Here is a 26,966-nt window from a genome sequence, read left to right on the forward strand (position 1 = left end):
TGCGACTGCCTGGGAAGAATTACTGGAACGTCACTATTTTTGTATTATGTAATGTGTGTCGTTGGCTTACATAACATTCATTAGTCATAATTCCTGAGTACACCCGCCCCACCACCCAACCCATAGCCAGCTTCAGCAAAATGCTACAGTAAAAACTTCTTGCCCTCACTGTACATCGGATGGTTCTATTCAGTCGATGGCTGTGCGATGTGACCTGTGACCCCTTCCCGCCTCCCGGCAACATCTGAGGCGTTGTACTTAGTACGGCGAATTCTGGCCATAGTATCCCTGATTCTGTGGACGACCCTGGTTCTGCTGGTATCCCTGGGACTGGCCCGGCTGGTGCTGCTGGGGGTGATTCTGCTGGTATCCCTGGGACTGGCTCGACTGATACTGCTGGGACTGGCCAGACTGGTATCCCTGGGACTGGTTCGACTGATACTGTTGGGAGTGATTCTTCTGGTATCCCTGGGATTGGCCTGACTGGTATCCTTGGGACTGGTTTGACTGGTACTGCTGAGAGTGAGGCTTCTGAGAGTGCTGCTGAGGCCGGTCTTCTTCGCTCTGCTGACGATGGTCGGGTCGATAGTCTTGTTGGCGTCGCGAAGGAGGCGAGTTATTTCGCCGTCCTTGTTCGTGAGATGGCGGGGCAGCGTAGCCGCCCTGGGACTGGTTCGACTGGTACTGCTGAGAGTGCTGCTGAGGCCGGTCTTCTTCGCGCTGGCGATGGTCGGGTCGATGGTCTCGTTGAGGTGCGTTGTTTTGTCGTCCTTGTTCGTGAGATGGCGGGGAAGCGTAGCCACCCTGTGACTGCGCGGGGGGCAGGGACTGTCTCGCACCCCCTCCGCCGAGTTGCGCGTGAGACGTCGGGGCTCCCACGCTGACGCCCTCGTTGCCAATATCATCCGGCACGGAGATCTTCACCTTGGGCAAGTACTTTTGCACCTTCTGCTCCACCATGTTTTGCACGAAAACCCAGCTGGCGCGCTCAAACTTGCGGTGCCCGCCGTTCACGACGGCCAGGATGCCCTCGCGCAGGGACTCCTGGACTTTCCGCACGAGGCCGCGGATCTTGTCGACCAGCTTGGCCTTGATGTCGTCCCCGAAACCGCGGTCCGCACGGGACCCGGCGTCGCGGTCCAGCTGCGAGTCGAAGGGGTTGCCGCCGAGGATCTTCTCGAGGGGGCGCTGGAACTCGTCGGGCAGCAGCTCGAACAGCTGCTTTTCGATCCCGCCCAGCACCTTCCGGAACTCGAGGCGGACTTCTCGGTGAACCTTGGCGAGGCCCGTGCTGAGCTTGTCACTGATGATCTTGGAGAAGCCGCTGCCACTGTCACTCTCTTCCTCCCTGGCGTTGCTGCCGCCGTCGCGGCTCCGATGGCCATCTCCATCGCCGCCACCGAAACTTCTCGTAGACCCTTCGTTGGATTGCGACTTCGAACTCCCAAAAAGGTCACCGAAGCCCTTTACCAGCCCTTTGACTTGGTCTCCAATCTCACCCCTGACGCCATCGCCCAGATCCCGCGTGGTTGTGTTGCCGCGTAGCCAGCGCTTGATGTGATCCAAGGCGATGCGTGTGAATTGTTCCGCCAGGGGGGCGTGCTGTTCCCGGAGTTTCAATGCCACTTTCTCTTTAATCTCGGGGCTGATGAGGCGAGCCTTCTCCTCCGGGTTGCGTGAAGCGTCTTTGACGGTGTTGCTGATTACGCCGAGAAGGCCGTCAAGCTGAAATCCCTGGCCTCCCGATCCTCGCCGGCTGTCGCTGTCGAGATGGTCCTGGACAGCGTCGATGGCTGCGGAAAGGAAACCCCTGGCCCCTCCTCCTCCCCGCGAGGAAGACGAGTCGGTGCGGTCCGGCCCACGGGACCGGGTGCCGTCGGAACTACCGCGACCCTCGGTGAGGTCGAAAATGTCGCGCAGGTCATCGCCTGCCTCGTCGGAGATTTTGGTGAAGCTGCGTGTCAGCTTGGCGATTTCGTCGGCGAAAGGCAGGGACTGGCCGCCGTAAGAATCCGGGATCGCGTCGGTCAGGCCCCGTGAGCGGTCGGCAGAGGCACCGCTCCCCCGGTCTTTGGTGAAAAGCGATCGGAAGGCGTCGACGACCTGCGTCTCGAGACTGTCGATGGTCTTTTGCTGGAAGTCCTCGAGCTCGGCTGTGATACGCGGCTGGATCTGTGGAGCGAGCGAGTCGACATAGTCGTCGACCTTTTTCATCAACACCTCGGGAATGGCGCGAGAGGACATTGTTGGTATTTTTGTCGGCTGGAACCGTTGAGCCAGGTAGTGGTCAATCTGACGGCCTTGGTGCCTTTGTAAGGGCGAGGAGGGAGGAGGTTCAGTTGAACCGGGAGGGGAAAGCTGAGCTGAGATGGTGTCGTGGGGTGGAGGTGGGGTAGCTGGAGAAGGGACCTGAGTACACGCACATTGGGCTTCAATAGGTAAGTAACGAGTACGTTGTACTTCGTAGATTGCCCCACCGACGCGTAACAACGCGTTCATCTCGTTCATCTTCAACGCCGTAACCATTCAACTTCGACTTCAAGAATCCATACTAAGTACACAGCCGAGCATGCCGCCTTTTACTCCCCGTGTAGAGCATAGCCCTCATAACAGACTCTGACTACATGATACGATTTATTCTAGTTCTTGAGACAGAATTCATAAGGCTATTGGCTATTTGTGGTTGGACTTGATGTCGTTGGAGGCCAGTACGTCTTAAAGGAGTACCACTAGGTATTTGCAAGCGCCCTGTTTATAGGTATAATTATTCCGACTACCTATACCATTTGGTTATTCCGACTGCAGTTCCACCCATACCCAATCTTTCTACTAATCTCGTCAATTTACATCGTCAATCTACGGATACAGGAGGCGCCGAGGCGGCGCAAATATCATGCTCTGTAGCAGCCTTCCTTGATGGCGTACCTGGGTAGCTGCCGGGTTCCAGTGAAACAGGACCAGGAGCCATTTGATCTCGCGGCAAGTACGTGGCAGGGACAACAGGTACCGGAATTCTTAACGGTACATCACTGCTGGCTTAAGCCTTGAACCTAAAAGGGAATGACAACTCTCGCGGAACTTACTACCTCCTATTGCACCTTCCCATTGCAAATCAAATCATATGTGTTACAGCCTCCCTGGGCTTTATACCTACCTCTTGCCAGGCGTCGGGTCCGTTCCCAGGTTTCTCTCCTTTCTTCTTCAGTCCCATCCCCTCGCCGCGTCTTTTCTCCTCAAAAAAAGAAAAGAATTTCCCTCGCCTCGTACTTTTCTGTTTCCCAAGACAAAAAAGAAATATGACGTAAGTTATCCTCTATCCCATCCCCTTCCAAGTCCACGGTCCACCCTCTTCCCAGGTCCCTCGATATAACGCATTGGTCTTTTGGTATATTCAGTGATTGACATGGCATTTCAGAACACTATATGAAATCCGCGTGTCGAGACTGGCCGGCCGGGGTGCTCCTCCCCCAACCGCCAATCCTGGCACAAATTCGCCCGCCGGGCAACAACCCTCAGGCGCAACTGAGAGCGCTACGGCGCCGGAGTGAGTATACAGTCTTCCAAGTTCGGACCAAAACAAGATCGTGGACTAACAGACACAGCAGCGACAATCATATGGCGTCCTCAGCAGGTCAGGGTGCTGAAGTCTGGGAGCAGACGTACCGACTCGGCCCGGACCTGGCACATATCGTGATAGAAAGGGAGCACGGGGGCCAAAGTTGGGGGGCGTTATTCAATGTCTCGTGGTTGGGGCTGGCGATCGTTTTAGGGGTCCCCATTGCCTACATTTTTTATATGGTTTTTAAGATTATTCACAAGTCGGGCAGCTTCTGAGTCGAAAGAAGCAAAAAAAGAAAAAAAAAAGAAAAGAAAAAAAGGAAAGAAATGGAAGAAAGAAAGAAAAGAACAATGGAGGAGGACAGGCCGTTGTTCTTTTTCCTTTTTGACTCTTATTACTGAAGCCATATAATATATAAAGAGGCCTGATTGATGTCGCATATGTTTTTGGTTCGCTGCACGAAGCACGAACAATACTTTCCTTTCAAGTTTCAAGCCTTGATGCCAACCAGGGCGTTGTGAGACACGGGCCGCGGTGTAGGCCATGCAGCCAAAACGCCACCCAAGTGAAGAGCAGTCACGTTTATAGAATTAGGTAGGCGAAAAGGACGACATTATGTTTATGGATTGTACATGGGTTGCAACCGTCTGTTAAGAATGGACTCTAGTCAGAATAAACGTCCCCCAAAAACCATTGAACGGTTTCTAGCCTATTTTCCGCTGGTGTCCCTCATTAGCTTTAGGACTCCTATAACCCCTTGTAGCAGTCCCTGAAAAACACAGGCGGCAAGCGCCCCCAACCCAACCACCAGTCCCCAACTCCCGACGTCAAACGACAGCACCCACGCTTGGCCCCCTTGCATCTCCCCGAAGGCTTGCCAGGCCCTTTCAACAGGTCCGGAACCTCTGCGTTTCAGTTAGTCCGCGAGCCTATTTCGCCCGAACTTGGAGGAACTTTACTCAAAGAGCCTGTTCAAGGTCCGGGGAGCGGTCCCGGTTGGCCTGTGGGGCCGGGTTTGTGCTGTTGTGTTTGAGGGAGGGCCGGCAGCCCCGCCGACCAGTTTGATGGAGATGGCTGAACTGACATGTCAATCACCAAGCACGCCAAAAGATTGTGAATAGCGTCATGTCGAGGGGCCTGGAGGAAGAGGGTGGACGGCGGGACTTGGAAGGAGATTATGATGGGATGGAGGAGGATGACTTACGCTTCTTTCTTTTCTTCTTTTTTCCCTCTCTCTCCCAGAGAAGAGTAACCGGCGTGGGGATGGGGGAAGGTGCAAAGGGAGGTGCTAAAGGACCCTGGCAAAACCCTCCCACGCCGTCCTACAGATTCACCATGATAGCCAGGGCGGAGGACCGACCAGCAAGGGTGAGTGAACTGTGAAAGAACAAAAACAAGTTTTGCTGTCCGAGACTAGGCTTGGGCAAAACCCAGAAGAACCAAATGGGCTGGACCCATATATAAAGCTATAGCCTAATAGGGGTGTCCTAGGTAGGCCCAGGGGCTCGGATAGGCGTACCTAATTAAGCCGTTAAGTATAAATAGATCTTAACGGGTACCCGGCAGAGCCTAGACGTTAAATTAGGCCGCCTATATAAACCCACTGCGTTTATATAGGCTTTATTAAGCGACCTAATTAAGCCACTAGGTTCTACTAGGTACCTATTAGGAACTATTTATATTTAACGGCTTTATTAGGTACGCCTATTAGAGCCCCTAGGCCTAACTAGGGCTTAGATAAGCAGGGAGGCGATAAGCAGGGAGGCGATAAGTAGGGAGGCGATAAGCAGGGAGGCGATAAGCAGGGAGGCGGTGACGGTTAGTAGGGCGCCGAATAAAGTAAACCCCTCGCGCTGCTAAGGGGATAGGGCACGATCTTTTATTATAGCTTACCTCTTACCTTATATTCGGGCTTATATTTAGTATATAATAATAGATTTTATTATTATAATAATACGATTAGTTATAATATAATAGAGTATGCCTAATTAAAGAACTATTCTATTATGCCTATAGGAGATATCTTAGAGGGTATGCCTGATTTATTATATTATTACCTATATTTACTATTAGAACGTTATTCGAGCTATCTTTCTTTTCCCTGACTCTCCTTCCTATAACTATCCTGCTCCTTTTTTTTAGTTATAGAGTATCGCTATTACTACCGCCTTTTATTCTGTTTACTATACCGCCGCTATTATACCTAAATTTATAGGAAGTAAGTTATCCCTTATACTCCCTAATATCTTTATTATACTAATCTTATTATATAGAATATAAGGCAGACTCTGAATATTCGGAGAACCCCTACACGAAGCGAGCCTAAGAGTAGCGGGACCGTATAGATCCTAATACTAGGGCGATCTTTAATATTAAATATAAATAGACTTCGAAGAAGTCCCGCCGTATTACGTAGTTTAAAAACTCTACGGAGTATAAAAACGTATCCGAGGAGGAGCAGAAGGCCTAGTTAGCCGTATTCAAGTAGTAACTAGATAATAAACGGTACGTATATATATAGTACTCGATATAGTAATTAATATAGTAATTAATATAGTAATTAATATAGTAATTAAAAACTAACGATATTTAGTGATGCCGAGGTGGCGGTAGAGGAGGCTAGATAGGCTAATAAATCCGAAGCCGCCTAGGAAGACGCTAAGTCTAATAATAAAGGCGATAAACGTGACGTTAAAGTTAAAACCAGAAATAATAAGCTCTAGTATAATAGAATAAAGGCCGCCTTACTATTTAAGTATTTTATAGTCTAGGTTATAAAAAAGGAATTCTACGATTATAAGAAAGATATCGAGGAGGGACTAGTTAACGAGTCCGTTATTATAGAGTGGCTATATAGCCTTCTAGATAAATTTAAGATTCCGTATAACGGCGGCCTAGAACTAATTATCGCGCTTCTGCACGGTTAGTATAACGAGTTTACTAGTAGGGTAAAAGCGCCCTCTAACCTTCGGCTCTAGTTCGGGGTAAGTAATCTGTTTATCCCTTAGTATTAGGAGTATACTAATATTAATAGGCTATTACCGAGTCCGGATCTAAATAGGCTTAGGCTACTTACTTCGCCGAGGGTATATATAAGCTATATTATAAGGTACTAGCGTGCGAGCTAGGGGCGCTTAATTATTAGGGGCCCCTTATCGATATTAAAGATATTATAACCGATTTCGAGAAAGTTATAATTCGCTATATTACTCGGCTTAATAACCGGGCTATTTTCCCCTGCTAGAAGCGTAAAAGGTGTGTTATAAGCTCCTATACTAAAGTCGAATAATTAACTAATAGTACTAGGGCTAATATAGTTTATCGGCCTATCGGTCTTAGCTTATTAACGGACTATACGGTGCCCCGCCTTTATAAGAAGGCCACCTTTAATCTGCCTCTTCTATACTAAAAGAAGTAAATTCGGTTTATTAGGGATTTCGTAAACTATTATTAACGCTCCTATAAGTTTAAGTACTATATTAATTACTATATTCTTTAATTACTAATATATCTATATTTAGCGGTTCTATTAGATAGTCAGGATCTTAAAACCGCCTTATCTGGTATTACTATCTAGTAGGCGCGTGACTTCCTCCGCGGCTTAGTAAAGGCAGATTTAGCGAAGGATTTTATCGCCTCTAAGGATAAGTAATAGGATAGTAAGAGTTTATACAGGGTAGTAGTAGGCGGTGTAATAGTATTATAACGTTTTCCGCTCCTAAAATTATAATTAGCTCGTGATATGCGTCCTTATATTAACCTTACTTATACTCGTTATATTATTATATATTAAAGTAAGAATAGTATAAGTATTCCTTAATTAAATATTATTATCGCTTTATTATAGTCTATTATAAGATATCTTAATAATAATATCTTTAGTACTTATATACTATTTAATTTAGATAATTATAACTAAGTTAACTACTATCTATAAAAAGAGTTATAGTATATTATACTTTTAAGGCTTTATTAGTATATTAATATATACTATAATATAACTAAACGTAGTATTACTTTGCTTTTTTAGGTTTTAAGAATTTACTCTAGGTGTATAATACTATATTATTAATTATAAGATATAGATATCTATATAAGCTAGACTATATATAGCTTTACTTTTATTTATACTATACTATATACTATATATTCTAATATATTTTAACTAGCTAACTATTTTATATATTTAGTCCTAGATTATAGAATTATAAATAATATATAATTAGTATTAATAGAAGCCTATAAGTGTTCCTATAAGACTTATAGGTATATTTTTATTAGAGTATAAGGAATATAAGTAATAAGTAAAGTAGGTATAACCGTATAAGTTTACTTAATACTAATATCCTAGAATATATATTATATTTATAAGAGTCTATTAGTAATACTTATATATAGAATATTCTCTAAGCTAGATATATATAATTAACTCTATATTAATTACGTAATATAAGATAGTACCTTATTTATAATATAATACAATGCCTAGATAGCTAGTTTAGCTTAGCTAGGCAAGAATAGTATACTTAAAAATAATATAAATAGATCGTTTAACGTATATAATCTTATATATTTTAGATCTAATTCTTATTTTACTTTAAGGCTTACCTTATTATTTAGTATATTATACTATATATATATAATAATATAGTATAATCCTAATTATTACTGATTCTATTTTATAAGTTAAAAGCTATTTAGTATACTATATATATATAACTATAATATATATATATATGTATATATATATAGATTATAACTTTATATTATATTACTTAATATATAATACTAAGGTATCTTATAGGTATATAATCTTAATTATATAAACTATATTAAGCTTATATATTATTATAATATGATATTATATATAAGTTAAAGTATAATATATATACTAGAGTATATTTATATATATTATATATTTAGTGTATTCTTATATAATAGCTAAAATATATTTATAATATATAATACTTTTTATATATCTTAGCTAATAACCTAAACGCAGTATTTATATCTTATAAGATATTATACTATATAAGATATATATTCTTAAATATTCTAGATAGTATAGTCTATAAGTTACTACTTTATCTTTCCCCTCTTAGTTTTAATATTATATATAGAATTTTATATAAAATTTATAAGTTCTATATTATATAGTATTTCTATAAAGCCTTTTTATCTGGCCTTAGACGTAATTTTTCTTTAGAAAAGGAATAACCCTAGATATCTAATTAAGCAGCCTAAATAGGTATAGATATAGTAATAATAATATAGTATTTTTATATTATATAAAAAGTTTCTATAACTAAGTCTATATCTTTTAGTATTTATATAAAACTAGTATTATATTAAATTTACTATTCTATCTATTAAGTTAATTATAAACACTTATTTATTTAATAAAAGATATTTTAAAAGTTAAAATACTATATTATATAAACGATTACTAACTTATATCTACCTAGTATATTTATATAAACTAATATATCCTTAATTTCTAAGCCGATAAGCCGTTGCCCGCCGCCCTGACCTTGTCGATACCTGTATCCTATCTCTGCCTTGGCTATTTAGTGATTAGAGACGGAATTAAGATATTGGGGGAGAGCTAGGAGGTGTAGATCCTAGCTATGTGTGCTACGAGCCTTACGACTCTTAAGAGTCTTGCCCCTGCTATTATTACTCCTATTGCCTTTACTACCCTTATTAGCCCTATAGCCTTACTATATAGATCACGGATAAGGCGTCTAACTAAGGCTCGGTTATTACCCTATCCGCTATATCGTAATTAAGAGGGCGTTAACTAGTTAAAAGACTTAGTAGCTTAGGCGAATCCTCGACTAACTATAAGTGGAATAATTCTAACCTAATATTACCCGGGGTATATATATACTAAAATAGTTATTAAAGGTTATCCTAATTATCCTTATTCGGATCGTTATCTTTATACTCCTACGGAATTAGTCTCTCGGGTACTATTAAATCCTTATACCAGGTTATTAGAATTAGAGCTATAGCGGTAGTCTTAGGTATAAGCCTAGATTATTAAGGTATATAAACCCGCTTTATAAAGCTCTATACTTATTCGATATTAATAGCCGAGGGAGGAATATAAAACAGATCCTTTGCTAGGGCGGCGAAGCCTCGATACGAGCTTTTATTCCGTCTCTAGAACTCCGTAATCGTCTTTATAGGCCGTTTCCCTATTATATATATTAGTAATTAAAAGTATAGTAATTAATATAGTAATTAATATAGTAATTAATATAGTAATTAATACAGTAATAAAAAAAAACGGAATCACTTATATAACGCTAAGAATTCTCTTACTTTTACACGAATACGGTTATTATCCGAATTTAGTGCCGGCCTTTAGTATATCCTTTAGTACTTCGTAAATACTTATTTTAACGGATAAGTTAAGTAGGGTAGTTAACTTACTCGCGTAGGGCTAACTAGTAACGCACTAATAGAAAAGCCAAGACGCTCCCTGTTCGCGCGATTTATCGCCTTATCGTTCTCCCGATTATACTCTTTATAGTATAGCGTGTATATTATCGTTAGGAAGCGAATAGCCTATCGCTAGGGGTCGTAATTAGTAGGTGCCTCGAAGAACCTCCCCTAATCCGTAAAGCGCTAGTTATCTTCGCCCTTTAAGATAGGGTATAAAAGACTAGTAATAGAGTAGAGGTCGATATTGTTTTCGCTTTATATAAAACCGATATACTTAGCTAGCTTCTCCTTCGTAAGCTTAATACCCTCGCGGAGTTTTATTACCTAATTATCGCTATAATTTTCCTTAAGGAGACCGTCGACGCGAGTTAGCCACTTATTTAATACGATATAGGTCTCGGTTAAGTTCTAGACTATTCTAATCGACTAGGAACCTATATTATTTATAAGCTAAGTAAAGAATTTCGTGATATCGATAATAAACCCGATCTAAGTCCACTCCTCTTCGGTAAGCTATCGAAATCCCTCGGATTTATCTATAATACCGATATATTTATGGATAATAGCGCGAAGGCGCTACGCCCGCTTAAGTATTAGACAGGTTAAACTCTATCGGGTCCTAATATCTTAAACTAACTATATAGTGTCTTCCTAGCCTATAATCTATTACTATAGTTATTTAAAGGCGTGCCTTTATTTAGGTAAGCGATTAATATATACTATAAGCTTCCTAACCTTTTATTATATTAGTAATATATAAGTAATATACCGAATATAAATATTACTTACTATTTTAATATAGTTAAATCCGTGTCTAACTATATTATTATTATCGTCTTCGCTTAGTCCAAGGTAACTTAAGAGGTCTTTTAACGTAAGTTAGATAATATAAGAGATACACCGAATATACCGAATCCTGCTACTACTCTATATCGTGAAGTTATTAAAGGAAGGCGAGGTATCGCTGTCTTATATTATTAGGCCACGAATAGTCTCCTTAATTCGATCTGCGTTAAATAGACCGCTATTATCCGAGGTTATTATTCGGACTCGAGACCGGAGTTTATACTTTTATAGGCATTCCCCGACCAGGGTACTTAACCTAATCTTAGTATTATTGCCTTAGACGTCGACGATATTAAGGAGTAGCTGCCGGCGGTTTTATTTCTCGTTAATCTAGTATACTATAATACTAAGCAAATTAAAGTTTATAAACGGGGTTAACTAGTAGTCGATTATTAACGCTATATATACCTATAGGGGGATTTACCGAAGCTATTCGGAGATAACCTCGCCGGTATAGGTCCTAAATTAACGTGTAAGAGTACTAGCGTATAGAATCTAGGCGGCGAAACCGGGATATAGCTATTCCACGAAGAACTTAAATCCTAGGGCTATGGTTATATTAAAGGATAAGGTATATATAGTAACTATTATAATAAGACCTAGCTAGGCATTAGTAAATCTAGTGCTAGCGATATTATCGAACTTTACTTTATTAGTTTAATTACTATATCGAGTATTATATTTTTAGAGACCTATATTTACCCGATTCCGCTCCCTATATAGGGCCCTGTTTTATACTACTACCCTATATACCTCTAATCTAAGGTACTTAGTCGCCGTAGTAGTGCTACTCGATTATCTAAGCGGGAGGTTTAGATACTTTAGGTATATATAATAACCCCTATAGATTAGGCGAGGTATTCCGACCCGTTTTTTAGCGCTAATAAAATACTTATTAGCACTCCTTATTACCCTATAGGATATCGGTTAGATAATAGGCTATAGAAGAGTCTCCTTTAGAACGCTAGCTTTATACTGGTCCTAGAACTATCCTATCGTTTTTTACTAATCGATCCACGCCTACTACTTAGTAGTATTATCCGGGTTATATATATAGTGGCTATTAATTACCGTTAACTAGGCTTACTTACCGGGGGGGGCACCGTTTAACTCTATAGATATACGAAGTAAGTAAAAGCCGTGCTTCAAAGTCTTTGTCTTAGGAGGGTTTACTTATATATTTTCTTTTACTTTATCTACGTTCTAATTATTTTTATCTATAATCTAATTATTTTTTTTTTCCCTAAATCTTTACCTAGGAAATATATCTAATAAAAAATAAAAGGATAACTTATTTTTATCGCCTCCTATTTACCTTATCCCTTTTAGGTTATATTAACGGGGTACGATTATATACTAGATATAGGACCCCTGGATAAAACAATTAATATTACTATAACCTATCTCCCCTTTCTTTTATTTATTTATCTCTTTTTTTTTTCTTTTATCTCGCTTTTATATCTTCCTATATCCCTTTTACTACTATATAACGTATAGATAAACGATTACGCGGCCTTATATAAATAAAAATACTACTAGTAATTAAATCGAGTTCCCCTCCGTTAACCCCCCTTTTAGAGACTTTAAGTCCTAGTCCTAATACTATTTCTAAAGATTCCTCTATATATAAATTACCGCCTTTGCCTCTAAACTTTAATCGCCCCGTAGGTTAGTATTATAATACTAAATAATTAGTTGTTTTATTAGTATTATAGCCTATATAGCCGGAACGATTATCTATTATATAATCGCCTACTCTATAGTTAAAAGAGTCCTTATAATCTAAAGAACCGTCGTAATTAGGAGAGGGAGAGTCGTCTACGCAGCTAAACGGATCTACTCCTTAGTCGGATTCACTATCTCTATGCCCTCGGTTAAGGGTATAGACCGCTAAATAAATAGGGACCGGTAAGCCCCCTATTCGAAGGCTTATACCGTAGAAACGATATCCGTAAACATAAACGAAAAAGCGGGTTAACCGTTAAACTATAAGGAAGACTCTAATAAAGATAGCGAAGAAAATACTAAAATAAGTAAAAAGGGCCACCTCTTAGATAGTGCGGCGTAGGCCTAGGAGTAAGAGTATGTTTTTCTTTTTCTTTCTTTTATTTCCTTACTAATAAATAGAGTATAGGTCTAATCGAGATACGTTAATCTTAGCGATAGTTCGATCTTTTAATTCCCCGATTATTTTTTATAAGGCTTATCCGAGAGGTAATCCAGGATACGAGTAAGAGGATAGACCTATAAGTATACGTAACGGTAATAGGGGCACTTTAAGAAGCGGCAGAGACTTAGCTTATAACGATATTCTAATATACTTAAATAGCAGCGATTTATATAAATAGGATTATAGTCACGGAGAAGGATATAAAATATATTAGGGATATATTAGCTTATTATAATATTATTTTATAATAACCCTCCCCCCCTGCTAGTAAGAAATATAGTACTTAATAAGTACTATATTTCTTAGCCGAATAGAGGGGTCGGGTTAACTATCTGTATAATAGTCTTAACGTGCTTTATATCCTCGGCCTTAATAGTAACCCTTTTAGTATAGAATACCGCCTTTTAAGATACTAGTTATTATTAGTTAATTAATTACTATTTCCTTATTATATTAATTTATTAGACTTACTAGTAAAGAGTGTTATTAGCTACTATTTAGCTAATTCTTAGACCGCTAGGATAGCGTCCCGCTACTAGTATATATATAGCCTAAAGTCCTACGAAATCTCCTTTACTAGGTGTATAAAGGGGGCACGGGGAATTAGAAGTTACTCTGACTTTTAATATCTACGGATCTCCCGTAATATAATAGCTATAGTATAGTTAGTATATATACTAAATTAGTAAATAGGTTAGTTTACTTATTACCGGGCTTATTATAGCGCTTTTTCTTTATAGCCGTAACTAGCTGCTTCCTAGTAGCCTAATAAGCTAAGCCCTTCTTAGGCGCCCTTCTACTAATAGCCTTACTAGCCGGAAAATAAGGTATACCCTTAGGGCGAGTACTAGCGCGACTATAATAAGTTAGTAAAATACTAATCGTGTAGGTTCTAGACGAAGACTTATAGTGGTATAGTAGCGGTAATAGTAGTGGTAGTGGGTAATAATAATAATAGTGGTGATAGTAGTAATAATAATAGTAGTGATAGTAGTGATAATAACGGTATAAATTAACGTTATATTATAAAAGTTAATAATAGTTTAAATAAAGTTAGTATTACCTTTATTTAGCTATAGAATAAAAAAAATAAAGACGTTATTAGCTTCTTAGACTATTATTTGCTTAAAGGAAGATACTGCTAGATATAATAAAGGAGGTTTATTTAGGTAGCTTATAGAAAATAATAGTATAAAGGCAGGAATAAAGGCAGGTACGGTTATTATTATTCCTTCCTTAATTAATACTATTATTAGATTTCTTTTATATTTCTTTAATATTTACTACCTCTCTTTACGATTAGGACTATAATTAATAAGTATTATTTATAAAGCTTTACTCTTTATTTAATACTAGTTTAGATTTTACTTCTTTTAGCTTATTAGATACAGTACTTAATACAGTACTTAATACCTATATACGGCGGCTCTACTAGGCCGCCCTACTATTATCCGCTTTAGGCCTACCTAATTAAACCCAGAACCTTTACTAGGCGGCCCAGGAAAGTCTTAGAGTCCTAATAGGTAGTCCCGCTCTCGCCTAGAAGAACCCAGGGGCTTAAATAAGCACCTAATAGGAACTGCTAGTTCCTCTAGGGCTAAGCGGGGTAACCTATTAGAACTCTAAGACTTTCGTGGGCCGCCTAGTAAAGACCCCGGCTTCTAGTGGGCAGGCCTACTAGAACCCCTCGATCCAATTAGGGCCCGTTTAAACGGGCAGGGCCCTAATAGGTTAGGTCCACTTTTTCGTTTAGGCGCCTAAACGGCGGTTTAAATAGGTTTTGCCCAAGCCTATCCGAGACCCTCGCTTCTCCAAAGCCATGGAGATCTGATTTCATAATGTCCGACTAGATATCGTCATATCGTGGGATGATTCCCAGTTGCTAACTTGCTCGACAACCTCGACCATATCCTGGCTCCTCAGAGCAATATTCATCCTCTCTAGCATGGTCATCGTCTGCTGGACATCGACGTCATCCCAGCCTCGTCGATGGCGTTTGGATTCTCATTCGATACACAGACTACTCCCTCGCCCTTCCAACATCTCCTCCCCCTGGCAGCATAGACCCGTGATTATGACAAAGGAAAGCGCCCTGCCTTGACAAGTTACAGGTATGCAACTTCCTCTACTCGCACATTCGACAAGACCATGTATAACCTATGAACGATAGTCGACTACCCACGGACGGCGAACGAGTCCCCACTGATTTGATTCCTGGGCCCCGACTTCCTCAAAAATTTCAGCCGGCATGAAACCATCTTCCCCTTGCTTTTAACCCACGAATAACTGTCCCACGAAAGTACTACAGTCTAGCACCTCCTACTCCAGTCTCCAGCGCACTACTTCCAAAGTCACACACCGTCACGACTCACACCCGTCAGGCCGTGCCACTTACAAAGCGAGTGCAACGGCAAGAGCTCCCACTAAAACAGCCACCATCGACCCCGGATCCAGCACGACACCCAGGCTATCCTCGCCAACTTCCTCCCTACTTTCGGTCGGGGCAGGCTCTTCCGTCTCGCTGTCCGCCGTGCCCTTCCTGCGACTGCCCCACGGCCGGTCGGTTTCGTCTGCCTCGTCCGTCTCGTCTTGGCCCCACGTGGTGGCGGGAGGAAGGGGGAGGGGAAGCTCGCCTGTGGCTGTTGCAGAGTCTTCGGTCACGAGGGATCCCGTCTCCGCCGCGGGTGGCACCGCGCTGGATGCCTGGGCCGTGGCCTGGGGTTCTTCGTGGGGCTGCTGTTGGGCAGTCGGCTGACTCGGCTCATACGACTGGGACTGTTGAGGTATGGCCTCGTGGGGGTTGGGTTGATAAGGCGTGGGCTGTTGCGGCTGGGACTGGCCCTGGCCCTGGCCCTGGCCCTGGGTTTGGGCTTGGGGTTGAGGTTGCTGGTTATCAGCTGGTTGTTGCGGAACAGGCTGCTGGGGATCATATTGCTGGGGATCGGGTTGCTGGGAATCAGGCTGCTGAGGGCCGGGGGCCTGCTGAGGAGCTGGCTCCTGCTCAGGAGCGGGTGCCTGTTGAGGAGCGGGCGCCTGCGCAGGCTGCCCTGGAACATGAGGATTCCAAGGGTTGTGTGGATTCCAAGGATCGTGGGGATTCCAAGGATCATGAGGGTTCCAAGCGTCATGAGGATTCCAAGTGTCATGAGCTTGTCCTGGAAGCGGAGGGTGTTGAGGGAGGGGTGGGTGCTCCGGATGCCCAGGGACATTTTGAGGCTGGGGAGGAGTGGGTGGAACAGGTAGTTGAGGGGCGGCAGGGTTGGGATCCGTGCCAGCAGGGTTCTGAGACTGTCGCTTGTGGATCGGCCGCGGTTGGTTATGAAGGGCAGCAACCGCTCCCACGAGGGTAGCCAGCAGAACTGGTGCGTTCTTCATGACGAACGATTCGAGTCGTACTTCTCCACGTCCCAGGCCTCTCTATTCAAGATTGTTTCGAGAGAACTCAGAAGGGTGCAGTGAAAAACACGAATGAATTGTATCAATGCAGGGAAGCAATCTTGTTATATAAAATGTCAAGCATTTCAGGGGTCGCTCATCCGTGACGGTGAGATCATGTTGGGTGAGTGCCAAGTTATAAACCACGACGACAAGCAAAGTGCTTCCCCCTAGAATCCGAACCCGAGAAATGGAGGAGCTACGCACACGAGGCGGAGCCGCCATCGCATGGCTAGAGCTGTGGTAAGCCATAACAAAACGGGTTGTCTTCGGTGAGGCTAGAATTAGAGTCGCTTACGGTGACGTACCTAGCCCTACTAGCGCTCTACCAGCCATGATCGACGCAGGCATCCCATCCCGTGTCGTATTGATCTGTAGTGGTAGCGGTGATAGGGAAGGTCTTGTCCCTGTCAAATTTGGTGCATCCAGAGCTAGGAGATAGAGGCCAGGCCCGACATCGTATTTTGATTCAGCTAAGAAATAAGAGCAGACAAGAGGCAAGTAAGCAAATGGCGTCGTAATGGAATCAAAGTGGCTTGGACTTGAAATGTACACACGTATTATGTCAGAGCTCCTTCAGCTCATCGTTCTTTCGTGTTCTGCTACGTATGTGCTCTTGCCGGATCTTTTAATAAGGGTACCCTTTAAAAATCGCAGTCATTCGTATCCTCCATGTCATTTTCTTATTCAGTACATACTCCTCACTCCGCAGTTCGACGCTTCGAGAACAATGTCCCGTTTCTAGGTAATTCGATCTTCTCAGCAGGCTACGCAATGTTTTGCCGCGGTATGTTTGTTTACATCAGCGTCATATTCTAGCTACGTTGTAAAGTCAGCAGTCAGCTCGTCGATTTGCCCCGTCATGTTCAGCGTCTAGTCTAAGATTGATTTTCCCTTCTCCATGCTCAAATCATATCATAATGGTTCACTGAAGGAGTCTGGACATCCCAGGAGTCCAGGTCAACCTTTTGTCACATTGTTCTACAGGAATTAAGGAGCAGTAGAAAGATTATTAACGATATATATATAACAGTGTAGCAGAAAATGATACAAGTGATTAATTTACCTATATTTAGTACCTTTAAGGTAAGTCTCTTAACATTGAAATACATATCTGATCTTATTGTCTCATACTTCCGCTTTTGCTTGTCATTTCTATTATCAATTGAAATCGACGGACAAAACTTGGGAAAGGCGTTTACGTGACCGGATAATCTGGTCCTTTGACATTCAACAAATGACAACAACCTTGGGGAGTATAGACTCCATCTGGTCATACACATGTTAAAATTCCTCCTCCTCGACGCCAACCGCGTGGTATGATGGGCAGGGCAGGTGACCTGTCCTGGAGAGGAGTACAGAACCTAAATAATTATGCCTGCAGTCAGGCCTGGTAGCTTCACCTAGGACAGTGAACAGTGCATACCAACAAAGAGACAAGTGCCGCCTCCAAGGCTCCAGAGGCAATCAGAGAGTCAGAGACTGCCTCGCCACCAGCCCATGCTCTCGTTCTTACGAGCCAGCGTGTCTATCTTGAGAAAGCCTTGTGCGAGGATGTCGTCGAGACGGTGGCAGAAGCCTTTTCCTTTATCGAGGGGAGCACGCCTGCCCATTGGAGGTTGTTCGGGGTATAATTCATGTACATCGAGAAATAGGCCGACGCGAGTGGGGTGGTGGATTTTTGTCATCATTCACGACTAGAACACGCATCAGGATAGGAACGTACACACCGCCTACCACCCTGCGCTGCGACCAGCACCTGTTCCATCGAAGAGTTCTAATAGTACCATCTCGCGACAAGAGAATGACAGAAGAAGACACACCGGCGTTCAGACCCGTTAGGTACTGCTTCAAAGTACCTGTTGAACAAATTCCTGGGCCGGCGTTGGGGCGCTCAATCACTCTTGCCAACGACTTTATGTTGCCAAGATTCAACCGGAAATTCGACTGGAAGCACGATTATATCTATACTCCTGTCAATATCGAAAAATCAGGACACATGTGGCTCCTACTCGACGTTGGCAAAGATGCATACCCGCAGGCTTCTTCAGATAATGTCGACCTGGCCGTGTTCAAAGTCCGGTCCATAGATGGCGTGCTGTATGTTTGTTGCAACGCTTATCTGGAAACAGCACACGACTCTCACTAACACCTCTTATTAGAAACTACGAGGAGGCCTCATACTATGGCATTCGCAAGTACACCTCTACGTTTCCATGGGGGGGTCGTTAAATGCGTACTTGGCCAAGGTGACCAACGACCCCCAAACAGCAGGATGCGCTACAGCGTACGACGCGCTAGAAGAGAGAAGTAAAGGGGAAAGGGACGGGCGCATACCGCCTGAACACGTCGATAGGAGAATTAGTCGCCTTGCATTCGCCACAACAATTCGATCGTATTGTAGTCTAGATAGGATGCTGCCCTTTTTTGATACTCCTAGTCCGATATTCTATGTCTCCATCATACCCGCTTATTGTGTTTTGTCATTGACAACGGACTATTAACAAGTAACACATTCGTAGGTTGATTGAACAGATTGAACCGCGTGAATTGAGTCTTCTGACGCTAAGTAAAAATGCCCAAGAGGCCGTGGCCATTGCATACTTTTCCTGTGGATTATATTTGCATCATTGTCAAGTGCGGATGTTTTATAACGTACACGTGTAAAGGGGATAAAATAACAGTGGAACCGATCGTCAGCGCTCATTGATTGATATCGTGTGTTCTGTTTGTTATGCCTCAGCTGTGGAAACATGTATAATGCTATGACCGGCATGTCGTTATTCCGCCTCCGAGATTACGTTACAGGGTCTGTGCGCGGACACAGTGTATAAGTACAGTATAACATGACTATCATGACAGCCCCTGAGATTTGTGTAGACATCCGAGGTGTTTCGGCCCCGCGACGGCTTTCGGGCCCTCAGACACATGACAGCACATGTTGGCAAAGCATTCGTGGTTTCCAATGGCCAGAGAAACCATTGTCTGATTCTGCATTCTTTTACATGGAATATACACATGCCAACACATCCCCATGTTCGACCCTCGACCCGACCCGACCCTCGGCTAAGCAAACCCCCTACCCTTGCCAGCCGAATCAAGGTCGTCCATCCTTACCAAACTCGCCTCGTCATTGTCGCTGTACTGCACGGTATACGACTTTTGAAACACAATACCGGGCGGCGCGATTGACGCGGCATCGCCCGTGGCGTCCGACCCCCTCCTCTGCGACGTGACGACGCCCGACGTGGTGCCGGCCGTGCCGTTCCTCCGCAGCGTGCCCGTGGTCCGGTCGCGGTTGGTGGCGTTGGTGTTGTTGGTGTTGCCGTACTGTCGGTAGTACTGGCCCCTGCTGCGCTGGGTGCTGCCGCGGAGGGCGGGGAAGAGTCGGACGAGGAGCAGGCGGACGGACGGCAGGCAGGCGCACATGACGCCGACGGTGATTTCGATGGTGGACCACACCGACACAAAGTAGAACTCCCAGGTGGCGTTTGCGGACTTGGCAAAGGTGACGAGCGACTGGAGGCGGAGGATGCTGACGGCGGTGACACTGGGAGGGGTTAGCAAGGGAAGGCCCGAGGGAAAAAGGAAGGGATGGCGTGCTTACAATGTGCCAACGACAAACATCAAGGCCACGCCGACCTTCTTCTTCCAGTGCAACTGCAAGCTGCGCACCTGCCACAGCGGCACGGCCAGCAGCCAAAAGTCGAGGGCAATGTTGATGGCGGCGTTGGACCAGCTGATGGCGTTGGCGCTCGCGCAGTACCCCTCGTGGAGGCCGTCCCACTTGGTCCAGAAGTAGCGCACGGGGCGGCACTGGAAGATGGCGGTGAGGACAAAGGCGACGCCGTACAGGGCGGTGAAGATGAAGGTGGCCCAGAGGATGCGCTGCAGGTTCCTGGAGGGGAAGATGCGCATGAAGAAGGCGATGATGGACAGCTTGACCATGGCGACCTGGGCAAAGTACAAAAAGGCCATGCAGTAGAAGTACATGAGCACGTTGGTGATCTGGTCCGGGGTCAGGGTCCAGATGTCCCTGCCGAGGCCGTTGGCGGCGGAACCGTGCACGGTGATGACGGCGCTCGGGATCATGGTTATGCTGGCGGCGAGGATGATCCAGTCGTCCATGCCGAGTTCGAGTCGGCCGATGAAGAGTTTGTAGCCGAAGCGGATGAGGAGGAAGACGGTGGCGACGACGATCATGGCGTTGGAGAGGTTGACGTAGTCCTGGGAGCGGTCTCGGACGGGTGCGTTGCAGTTGGTCAAGCTGGCGTTGCGGGTGGCTGTCGATGAGGTATCGTCAGCATGGGTGTGGGAGGCGTGGGATCGGACAATGTTACACACCTAGAGCATCGGGTATGGCGCAGTTTTCTGTCACGCAGATGGTGACGTTCTGCTGGAATAGTTCATCTCCACAGACGCACGTTTGGTCTGTGGGAGCACATAATCCTCCCTGGAAGGCGCTGATGACACATGGTCTCTAGAGTAGTCGATGCCAGGTTAGTCGTCTCTTGTTGGTTGATGAACATTGTTCCTGAGGACAATACACAAAAGAAGAAGACAAAAGAAGAAAAAACAAAGCACTCACAGCGCACTCGGGAAAAGCCATCAGGCTCGACAAAGGATCAGCATCTTGCGCCTGGACCAGAACCCAAACCGACAGTTGTAGAAGGACGGCGAATAGGCGATGCGCAGAGAGGCGAACCATGGCTCCGGGAGCTTGTCATGGGGTCGGGAGAGCGAGGCAAGGTTGACAGGTGGGAGCCCGGGGGGCGCGGGGGAAAAGGGTGTACATAAATGATATATAAAGAAAGGGACAATTATCTGACAGGTCTTTATTACGAGTCATTAGGCAAGAGGCAAGAGGGGGAAAACAAAGCCGTAGCGAGGGACACTAGCGAAAGTGACTGGTTCGGCAGTGGAATGTCCCCGGTCAGCCACGTGGTATGGGGTCGAAATATTCCGGTGTGCCGGCACCGGCATCGCAGGGGCAGGAGCAGGCAGGGGCAGGGATTCAGGGGCAGGAACGACGTGCGGGGCGAAATGGGTGTACAATGTACTGTACCTAGCTCTTGATTCGAGAGCGCACTTGCGAATAAGAACAGATTTCATGAGTACCGGTATTTGTACGCCCCCGGTTCACTATTTGTTGTCCACTCAATCCATTTTTAGAAGGTTACGCGACCGCGTGCATAAGCAAGATCTTGGCCGTATATGCTGCGTACCTGTACCTCACGACAAGCCTCAATCTCTGCAATCAAAACCAGATGTCTTGAGCCACCAAATCACTACTGTTTCTGCCTCTGTATGCATTGACCCTAAGGTATTAAGAACACATAATGTCCTTACGCTAGGTTCCTTATTATATATCACGTAATCCTGATGCCCTAGTCACATGACCTGATTACACACCACGTAATCCTGATGCCCTAGTTACGTGACCTGATCACACACCACGTAATCCTGATGCCCTAGTCACGTAACCTTATCACACACCACGTAATCTTAATGCCCTAGTCACGTGACCTGATTACACACCACGTAATCCTGATACCCTAGTCACGTGACCTTATCACACACACCATGTAATCCTGATACCCTAGTCACGTGACCTTATTACACATCACGTAATCCTGATTACCTACTCTAACGTGTACAGGTACGTAATATTTACAGCCAAGACCTTGCTTATGCACGCGCTCGCGTTACCTTCTTATTTAGGGTTGAGTGGACAGCAAATACCGAACAGGGGGCGTACAAATACCGGTACTCAGATTTCATTACCTCAACACTAACCGGGTGCGATACGTAATGAGACCTGTGTCGATTCGGACGAGGTTAATATCGGGACCTTAATATCGGTAACCAAACTATCGGGCGCCGGTCAGAATAAAGGGAAAAACACGGTCCTTGGCTGCCGTTTTAGGAAGTCTAGATTCCGTTTGCGTTTTCTCCTCGTGGACGACTTCCACTCAAGTCGACGTACATTGACTAGAAAGAATAGCCGTGGTCGGAAATGAAGTTCCAAGTCGCGCTCTGCAATATCATGCTGACATATACGTACCATTGCGTGTTGCTAATGCAGGGTTGGGAATTAGTTTAGTTTAGTTTAGTATAGGGTAATACTAATACTAACTAGTATAGTATAGGGTGGTACTAAAACTAACCTAGTTTAGTATGGGGTGGTACTAATACTATACTAAAATGTCTTAGTATACTAATACTAATACTAAAATACTAAAACAATTATAAATAACAATCAATATATTTAAACTATATATATTATAGTATATATAGTTTTTTATATAGTATATATATATATATTTACTCCTCGTTATCCTCGATATCTTCCTCCTTATATAATAGTTCTAATTCTTTTAAATCTTTAATTTTCCAGTTTTTAAGTAATATAATCTCTTTAACCGTATTTGGATAAAGATTAATACGGTTTTTAGAGATAATATTACTAGTAACTGAGACAATCCGTTCGATAGAAGCTGAAGTAGCCGGTATAGCTAGATATCGACGAGCTAAAATTGATAAAATCGGGTATTTAAAGGCGTTATTCTTCCAGAATAGTAAAGGATCAATCTAATATATAAGTTAGTAGATATGATATACGTTATTAAAAAGGGTATATTATAACTTACATTCTGCGGTAGAGGCGGCTCTTGAAAATAGATAATATACTCAGGTAATATAGTATTATCCTGAATATAAAAGTCGTTATCAGAATCAGAGTTGTAGGATCTTTCTAACGAAGTATCTTCGTGAATTAAGATCTCAGACTCATTTTTAACTCTAATAAGCGTTAGTAAATTATATCTTTAGTATATAATAATAATAATAATAATAGTAATAATCATATACTTACTTATTATATTCTTATATCAGTAGTTCTTTTACTTCTTGTTCGATATCTGAAAAGAAGTATAGTAGTCGATTAGGCTGAAAATGATATAGCTTTAAACGTGGATCGAGGATAATACTAAGTATATATACTATATGCTTAGTAATATCATTATGATCGAGTTTCCGAGGAAAGTATTTATCCAATTTAGCTATACCAGTAGCTAAAGCAGTTATAAGGGTCGAATAGTAATCATTCTACGTTATAATTAGTATATATAATATTTAAAATATAATAGAGAATTACTTACTAGGGCTGGGTTTATATCCCGAAAGCGTTAATACTTAGCAATTAGTGCCTCGAGCTTATTATATATCGAATAAATATATAAAAGCCCTTTGTTAATATTTGTATAAAACTCGCTTTGTAAGCGAATTATTGGCTTTAAAAAGATAGTAAATATATCTTTTAATTCGTTTAAAGCCGTCCATTCCGGATCAGTAATAAAGAGTCTTTTAAACTCTTTATTACTTGTATTCCGAAAGATATATAAAAGAACTTCTCTAAGTTCAATAGTAGTTAATATCATATAGTAGGTAGAGTTCCACCTTATAGGTGTATCTATATATATTATTAGTATAATTATAATAATAGTAATATTTTAGTTAAATATATTACTCACCTAATGGAATATTCTTCCTTTTATAATTTATAGGAAGGTAATTATCCCTTTTAGCCTTCTCTAGGCCCTCGTTAAATAGTCATTTAACTTCAGAAGTATATCGTATAAGTACAGATATACGTCGAATTCGAGTAGTTAAAGTTATAAATAATAAGTTAGTATATATACAATAATAATAATAATAATAGTAATACTAGTAGTAATTACTTACTTTTAAAGCCGGGGGCTATATCCGATGTTTCGATACTATCGTTAGTATTAACCGATTGAATATCGTTATTAGTATAATTAAATAATAACGAATCGGTAGTTAAATTCGATATAAAGTCTTTAAGTATATCTTATGCGATAAGGTTAATAATATAAGCTAGACATCGAATATCACCCTTAAAATCCTTTTATAAAGATAGATAGTATCTATCTTTAAAGGAAGCTAAGAAAGTATTATTATTCGATACATTATCGCGAGTAATACTATAATATCATTAGTAAATATATATAAATATAAACATATATATATATATATATATCTATATATATATATCTATATATATATATCTATATATAACTATACATATAACGTACCTTTGTATCGTACTTAAAGACAGCTTTGGATATATACTAAGAGCTTTAATAAACTCATCGTATATATAAAGCCCCGTATATGATTTTGTTAATAGTTCGAAGCATATAAGCTTATATACTAAGTTAAAGTCTTTATCGATATAACTTAGTATAATACCAAGATAGGCATCTTATGATTTCGACGTCCAGATATCGAACGTTAAGGAAAAAGACCCTAAAGTCCTTATATTTTCTTCGATTTCGGAATTTATAACCGTTAAATAACGATTATAAGTGCTTTCTAGTAGCTCTCGGATTTTCTTTCGATTTAACGTAAGATTAACCCTATATAAGTTAGTAATTAGTAGTTATAGTAGTAAATTATAGGTTATATATACCGATTATAGTAGTTTAATAAATCTTAAAAGGACTCTGAATCGATAATCGAAAACGGTAGGTTATTATCGATAATAAAGGTAAGAATCTTTAAATAAGCATCTTCTTCGTTAAAATCCGTTATCGTATTAGTTCGCTGTCGTTTCTATTAATTAAAGAAGTTCTCGCGTATAGGAATAGTATCTGATTCTAGAGTATTGGTTAGTATCTGGTTATAAATCCTTATATTATATAACTTACTTTTTTATAAAGTTTTTTTAGTTTCTTTATTATATGCGATAGTTAAATAGTATTTTCGATAGTGTTTAACGTAGTTCGAGCTTTGAAATCCCTTTATAGTAGTTACAAAGGTTTTTCCACACCTATATTAGTTAGTATTTATATATACAATATATAAATATAATAATTATACTTACATCGTACACTTTAAACGCATTAGGCGTTCTTTAGTTAAGTCGATAGGCAGAAGCTCTCTAGTAGATAAATCGTTTTTAAAGATATATATCTTCGAATCAGAGTTACTTTCTAAGATATAGTCCTCTTTATTATATAAAGAGTCCTTAAACAAGGTAGAAGTATTCGATATAGTAGGTGTAGTCGATACTTAACTATTTTCTACCTCGGATTCGTAAGGCGTTGACTCAATAAAGGAATCCATTGTATATAAGATATAAACTTATAATAAGGTCGTTAGATAGTTAGAAGAGTTATATAATAAGTAAGCTTCTTAAAGAGTTAGTATATAATATATATATATAAAAGAGAAAAGTAAGTATAGATTTAGGGGGACCCTTATATTTATACTTTTCAGCCTAGAGTCTATAGAATCTAATAGAATATAATAGGGATAGATTTATAGAACTGATTTATAATCATAGAAGATGAAAGAATAGTATAGAAGCTAGGTTTATAAATACTTATTAATATAGAATACTTTAGAGTTCTATAGAATTTCAAAGAATTTCATGGAATTTCATAGAATTTCATAGAATCTTCTAGAATTTCATAGCCCTTTCTAGAATTCTATAGAATATTCTAGTATTTAATAAGATATTCTAATACTCTATTATATAGTTTAGTATTCTATAGAATATTCTAGAATATTCTAGAATTATAAACTAATATTATCTTAATATAAACTCTTTTAGTAAATAATTATATATATTTTCTAATAAATCATATCTTCTTAATAAATCTGAATATAGTAGATTTTAAGACTTATTTAAGCTAATTTATTAAACTTATAACTACCTTATTTATAGTATTTATATTTATATTTCATTATTATTATAAATATTACCTTTAGTATTTTAGTATACTAAATACTAACTAAGACTAAACTAATACTAATCTAGGTAAAGACTAATACTAAAGCTTACTAAGCATATCAGTACTAATACTAAACTAATACTAAGATACTGTTAGTATACTAAACTAATACTAATTACTAAGAGACTAATTCCCAACCCTGTGCTAATGCGGTCTAAGAGGTTAGCCTCGGCCGGGCTGAATCTAGCCCCGGCGCAAGTCTACACTACACTAGTACGCCGATGTGTCTACATGTACAGAGTACCACTATTTGCAGCCGCCCTGTCTGGTATTTGCAGCCCTCTCTATCCTATTTCGGAAGGTTACGCGAGCCCGCGCAGTAGTCTGCATACGCCACTATCTTGGCTATAGATGTCGCGTACCGGTACGTACAACGTACCCCGGATCACGATAAAATTTTCATAGTGTTGAGACTGCCGCTGTTCACTGTGACTTATCTCGAATGCTCTGTACTGCAAAATCACTGCTATTTTTCGATTATTTTCATTATCTTTAAGTATCTTAGAATACCCGATGTCCTTTACCTGTCCGAGGGCTAAAAAGAGGGTGGAAGAGTAGTGGAAAAGGGTGGTGGAAAAGGGTGGTGGAAAAGGGTAGTGGAAAAGGGTGGTGGAAAAGGGTGGTGGAAAAGGGTGGGTGGAAAAGGGTGGTGGAAAAGAGGGCGGAAAAAATTTCTCGTAAGGCC

At 41.6% G+C, this 26,966-nt stretch overlaps 6 protein-coding genes across 6 annotated transcripts; 2 read left to right on the forward strand and 4 right to left on the reverse strand.

Moving 5' to 3' along the window:
- Window positions 1-12: 12 nt before the first annotated feature.
- ACRALDRAFT_1060584 (uncharacterized protein) lies at window positions 13-2,331 on the reverse strand. Its single transcript, XM_071016259.1, has one exon. The coding sequence runs from the start codon at window positions 2,242-2,244 to the stop codon at window positions 259-261; it is 1,986 nt and encodes a 661-aa protein (XP_070878370.1). The 5' UTR covers window positions 2,245-2,331; the 3' UTR covers window positions 13-258.
- Window positions 2,332-2,692: 361 nt separating this feature from the next.
- Window positions 2,693-3,834, forward strand: ACRALDRAFT_206489 (uncharacterized protein; the record flags this gene model as incomplete). The annotated part of the gene is made up of 7 exons (XM_071022053.1): window positions 2,693-2,708; window positions 2,806-2,921; window positions 2,962-2,987; window positions 3,133-3,301; window positions 3,334-3,356; window positions 3,416-3,544; window positions 3,582-3,834. 7 exons carry the CDS (start codon window positions 2,693-2,695, stop codon window positions 3,832-3,834), a joined length of 732 nt encoding a protein of 243 aa, XP_070878371.1.
- An 11,061-nt stretch (window positions 3,835-14,895) lies between these two features.
- ACRALDRAFT_1060583 (uncharacterized protein) lies at window positions 14,896-16,553 on the reverse strand. The gene has a single exon (XM_071016258.1). The coding sequence runs from the start codon at window positions 16,398-16,400 to the stop codon at window positions 15,417-15,419; it is 984 nt and encodes a 327-aa protein (XP_070878372.1). The 5' UTR covers window positions 16,401-16,553; the 3' UTR covers window positions 14,896-15,416.
- Window positions 16,554-18,264: 1,711 nt separating this feature from the next.
- Window positions 18,265-18,692, forward strand: ACRALDRAFT_2096768 (uncharacterized protein; the record flags this gene model as incomplete). The annotated part of the gene is made up of 2 exons (XM_071022796.1): window positions 18,265-18,560; window positions 18,623-18,692. The coding sequence occupies 2 exons, from the start codon at window positions 18,265-18,267 to the stop codon at window positions 18,690-18,692; spliced, it is 366 nt and encodes a 121-aa protein (XP_070878373.1).
- Window positions 18,693-19,221: 529 nt separating this feature from the next.
- ACRALDRAFT_1074319 (uncharacterized protein) lies at window positions 19,222-21,237 on the reverse strand. The gene is made up of 4 exons (XM_071018231.1): window positions 21,049-21,237; window positions 20,805-20,940; window positions 20,068-20,743; window positions 19,222-20,010 (listed from the first exon to the last, which is right to left on the reverse strand). Exons 1-4 carry the CDS (start codon window positions 21,166-21,168, stop codon window positions 19,527-19,529), a joined length of 1,416 nt encoding a protein of 471 aa, XP_070878374.1. The 5' UTR covers window positions 21,169-21,237; the 3' UTR covers window positions 19,222-19,526.
- Window positions 21,238-22,784: 1,547 nt separating this feature from the next.
- Window positions 22,785-23,042, reverse strand: ACRALDRAFT_1026449 (uncharacterized protein; the record flags this gene model as incomplete). The annotated part of the gene is made up of 1 exon (XM_071014793.1): window positions 22,785-23,042. A coding segment is annotated over one exon (258 nt), but the record flags the coding sequence as incomplete, so codon positions are not given.
- Between the last annotated feature and the right edge of the window lie 3,924 nt (window positions 23,043-26,966).

The sequence above is a fragment of the Sodiomyces alcalophilus genome, assembly GCF_042370955.1.
Source record: "Sodiomyces alcalophilus JCM 7366 unplaced genomic scaffold ACRALscaffold_1, whole genome shotgun sequence".
NCBI lineage: Eukaryota > Fungi > Ascomycota > Sordariomycetes > Glomerellales > Plectosphaerellaceae > Sodiomyces > Sodiomyces alcalophilus.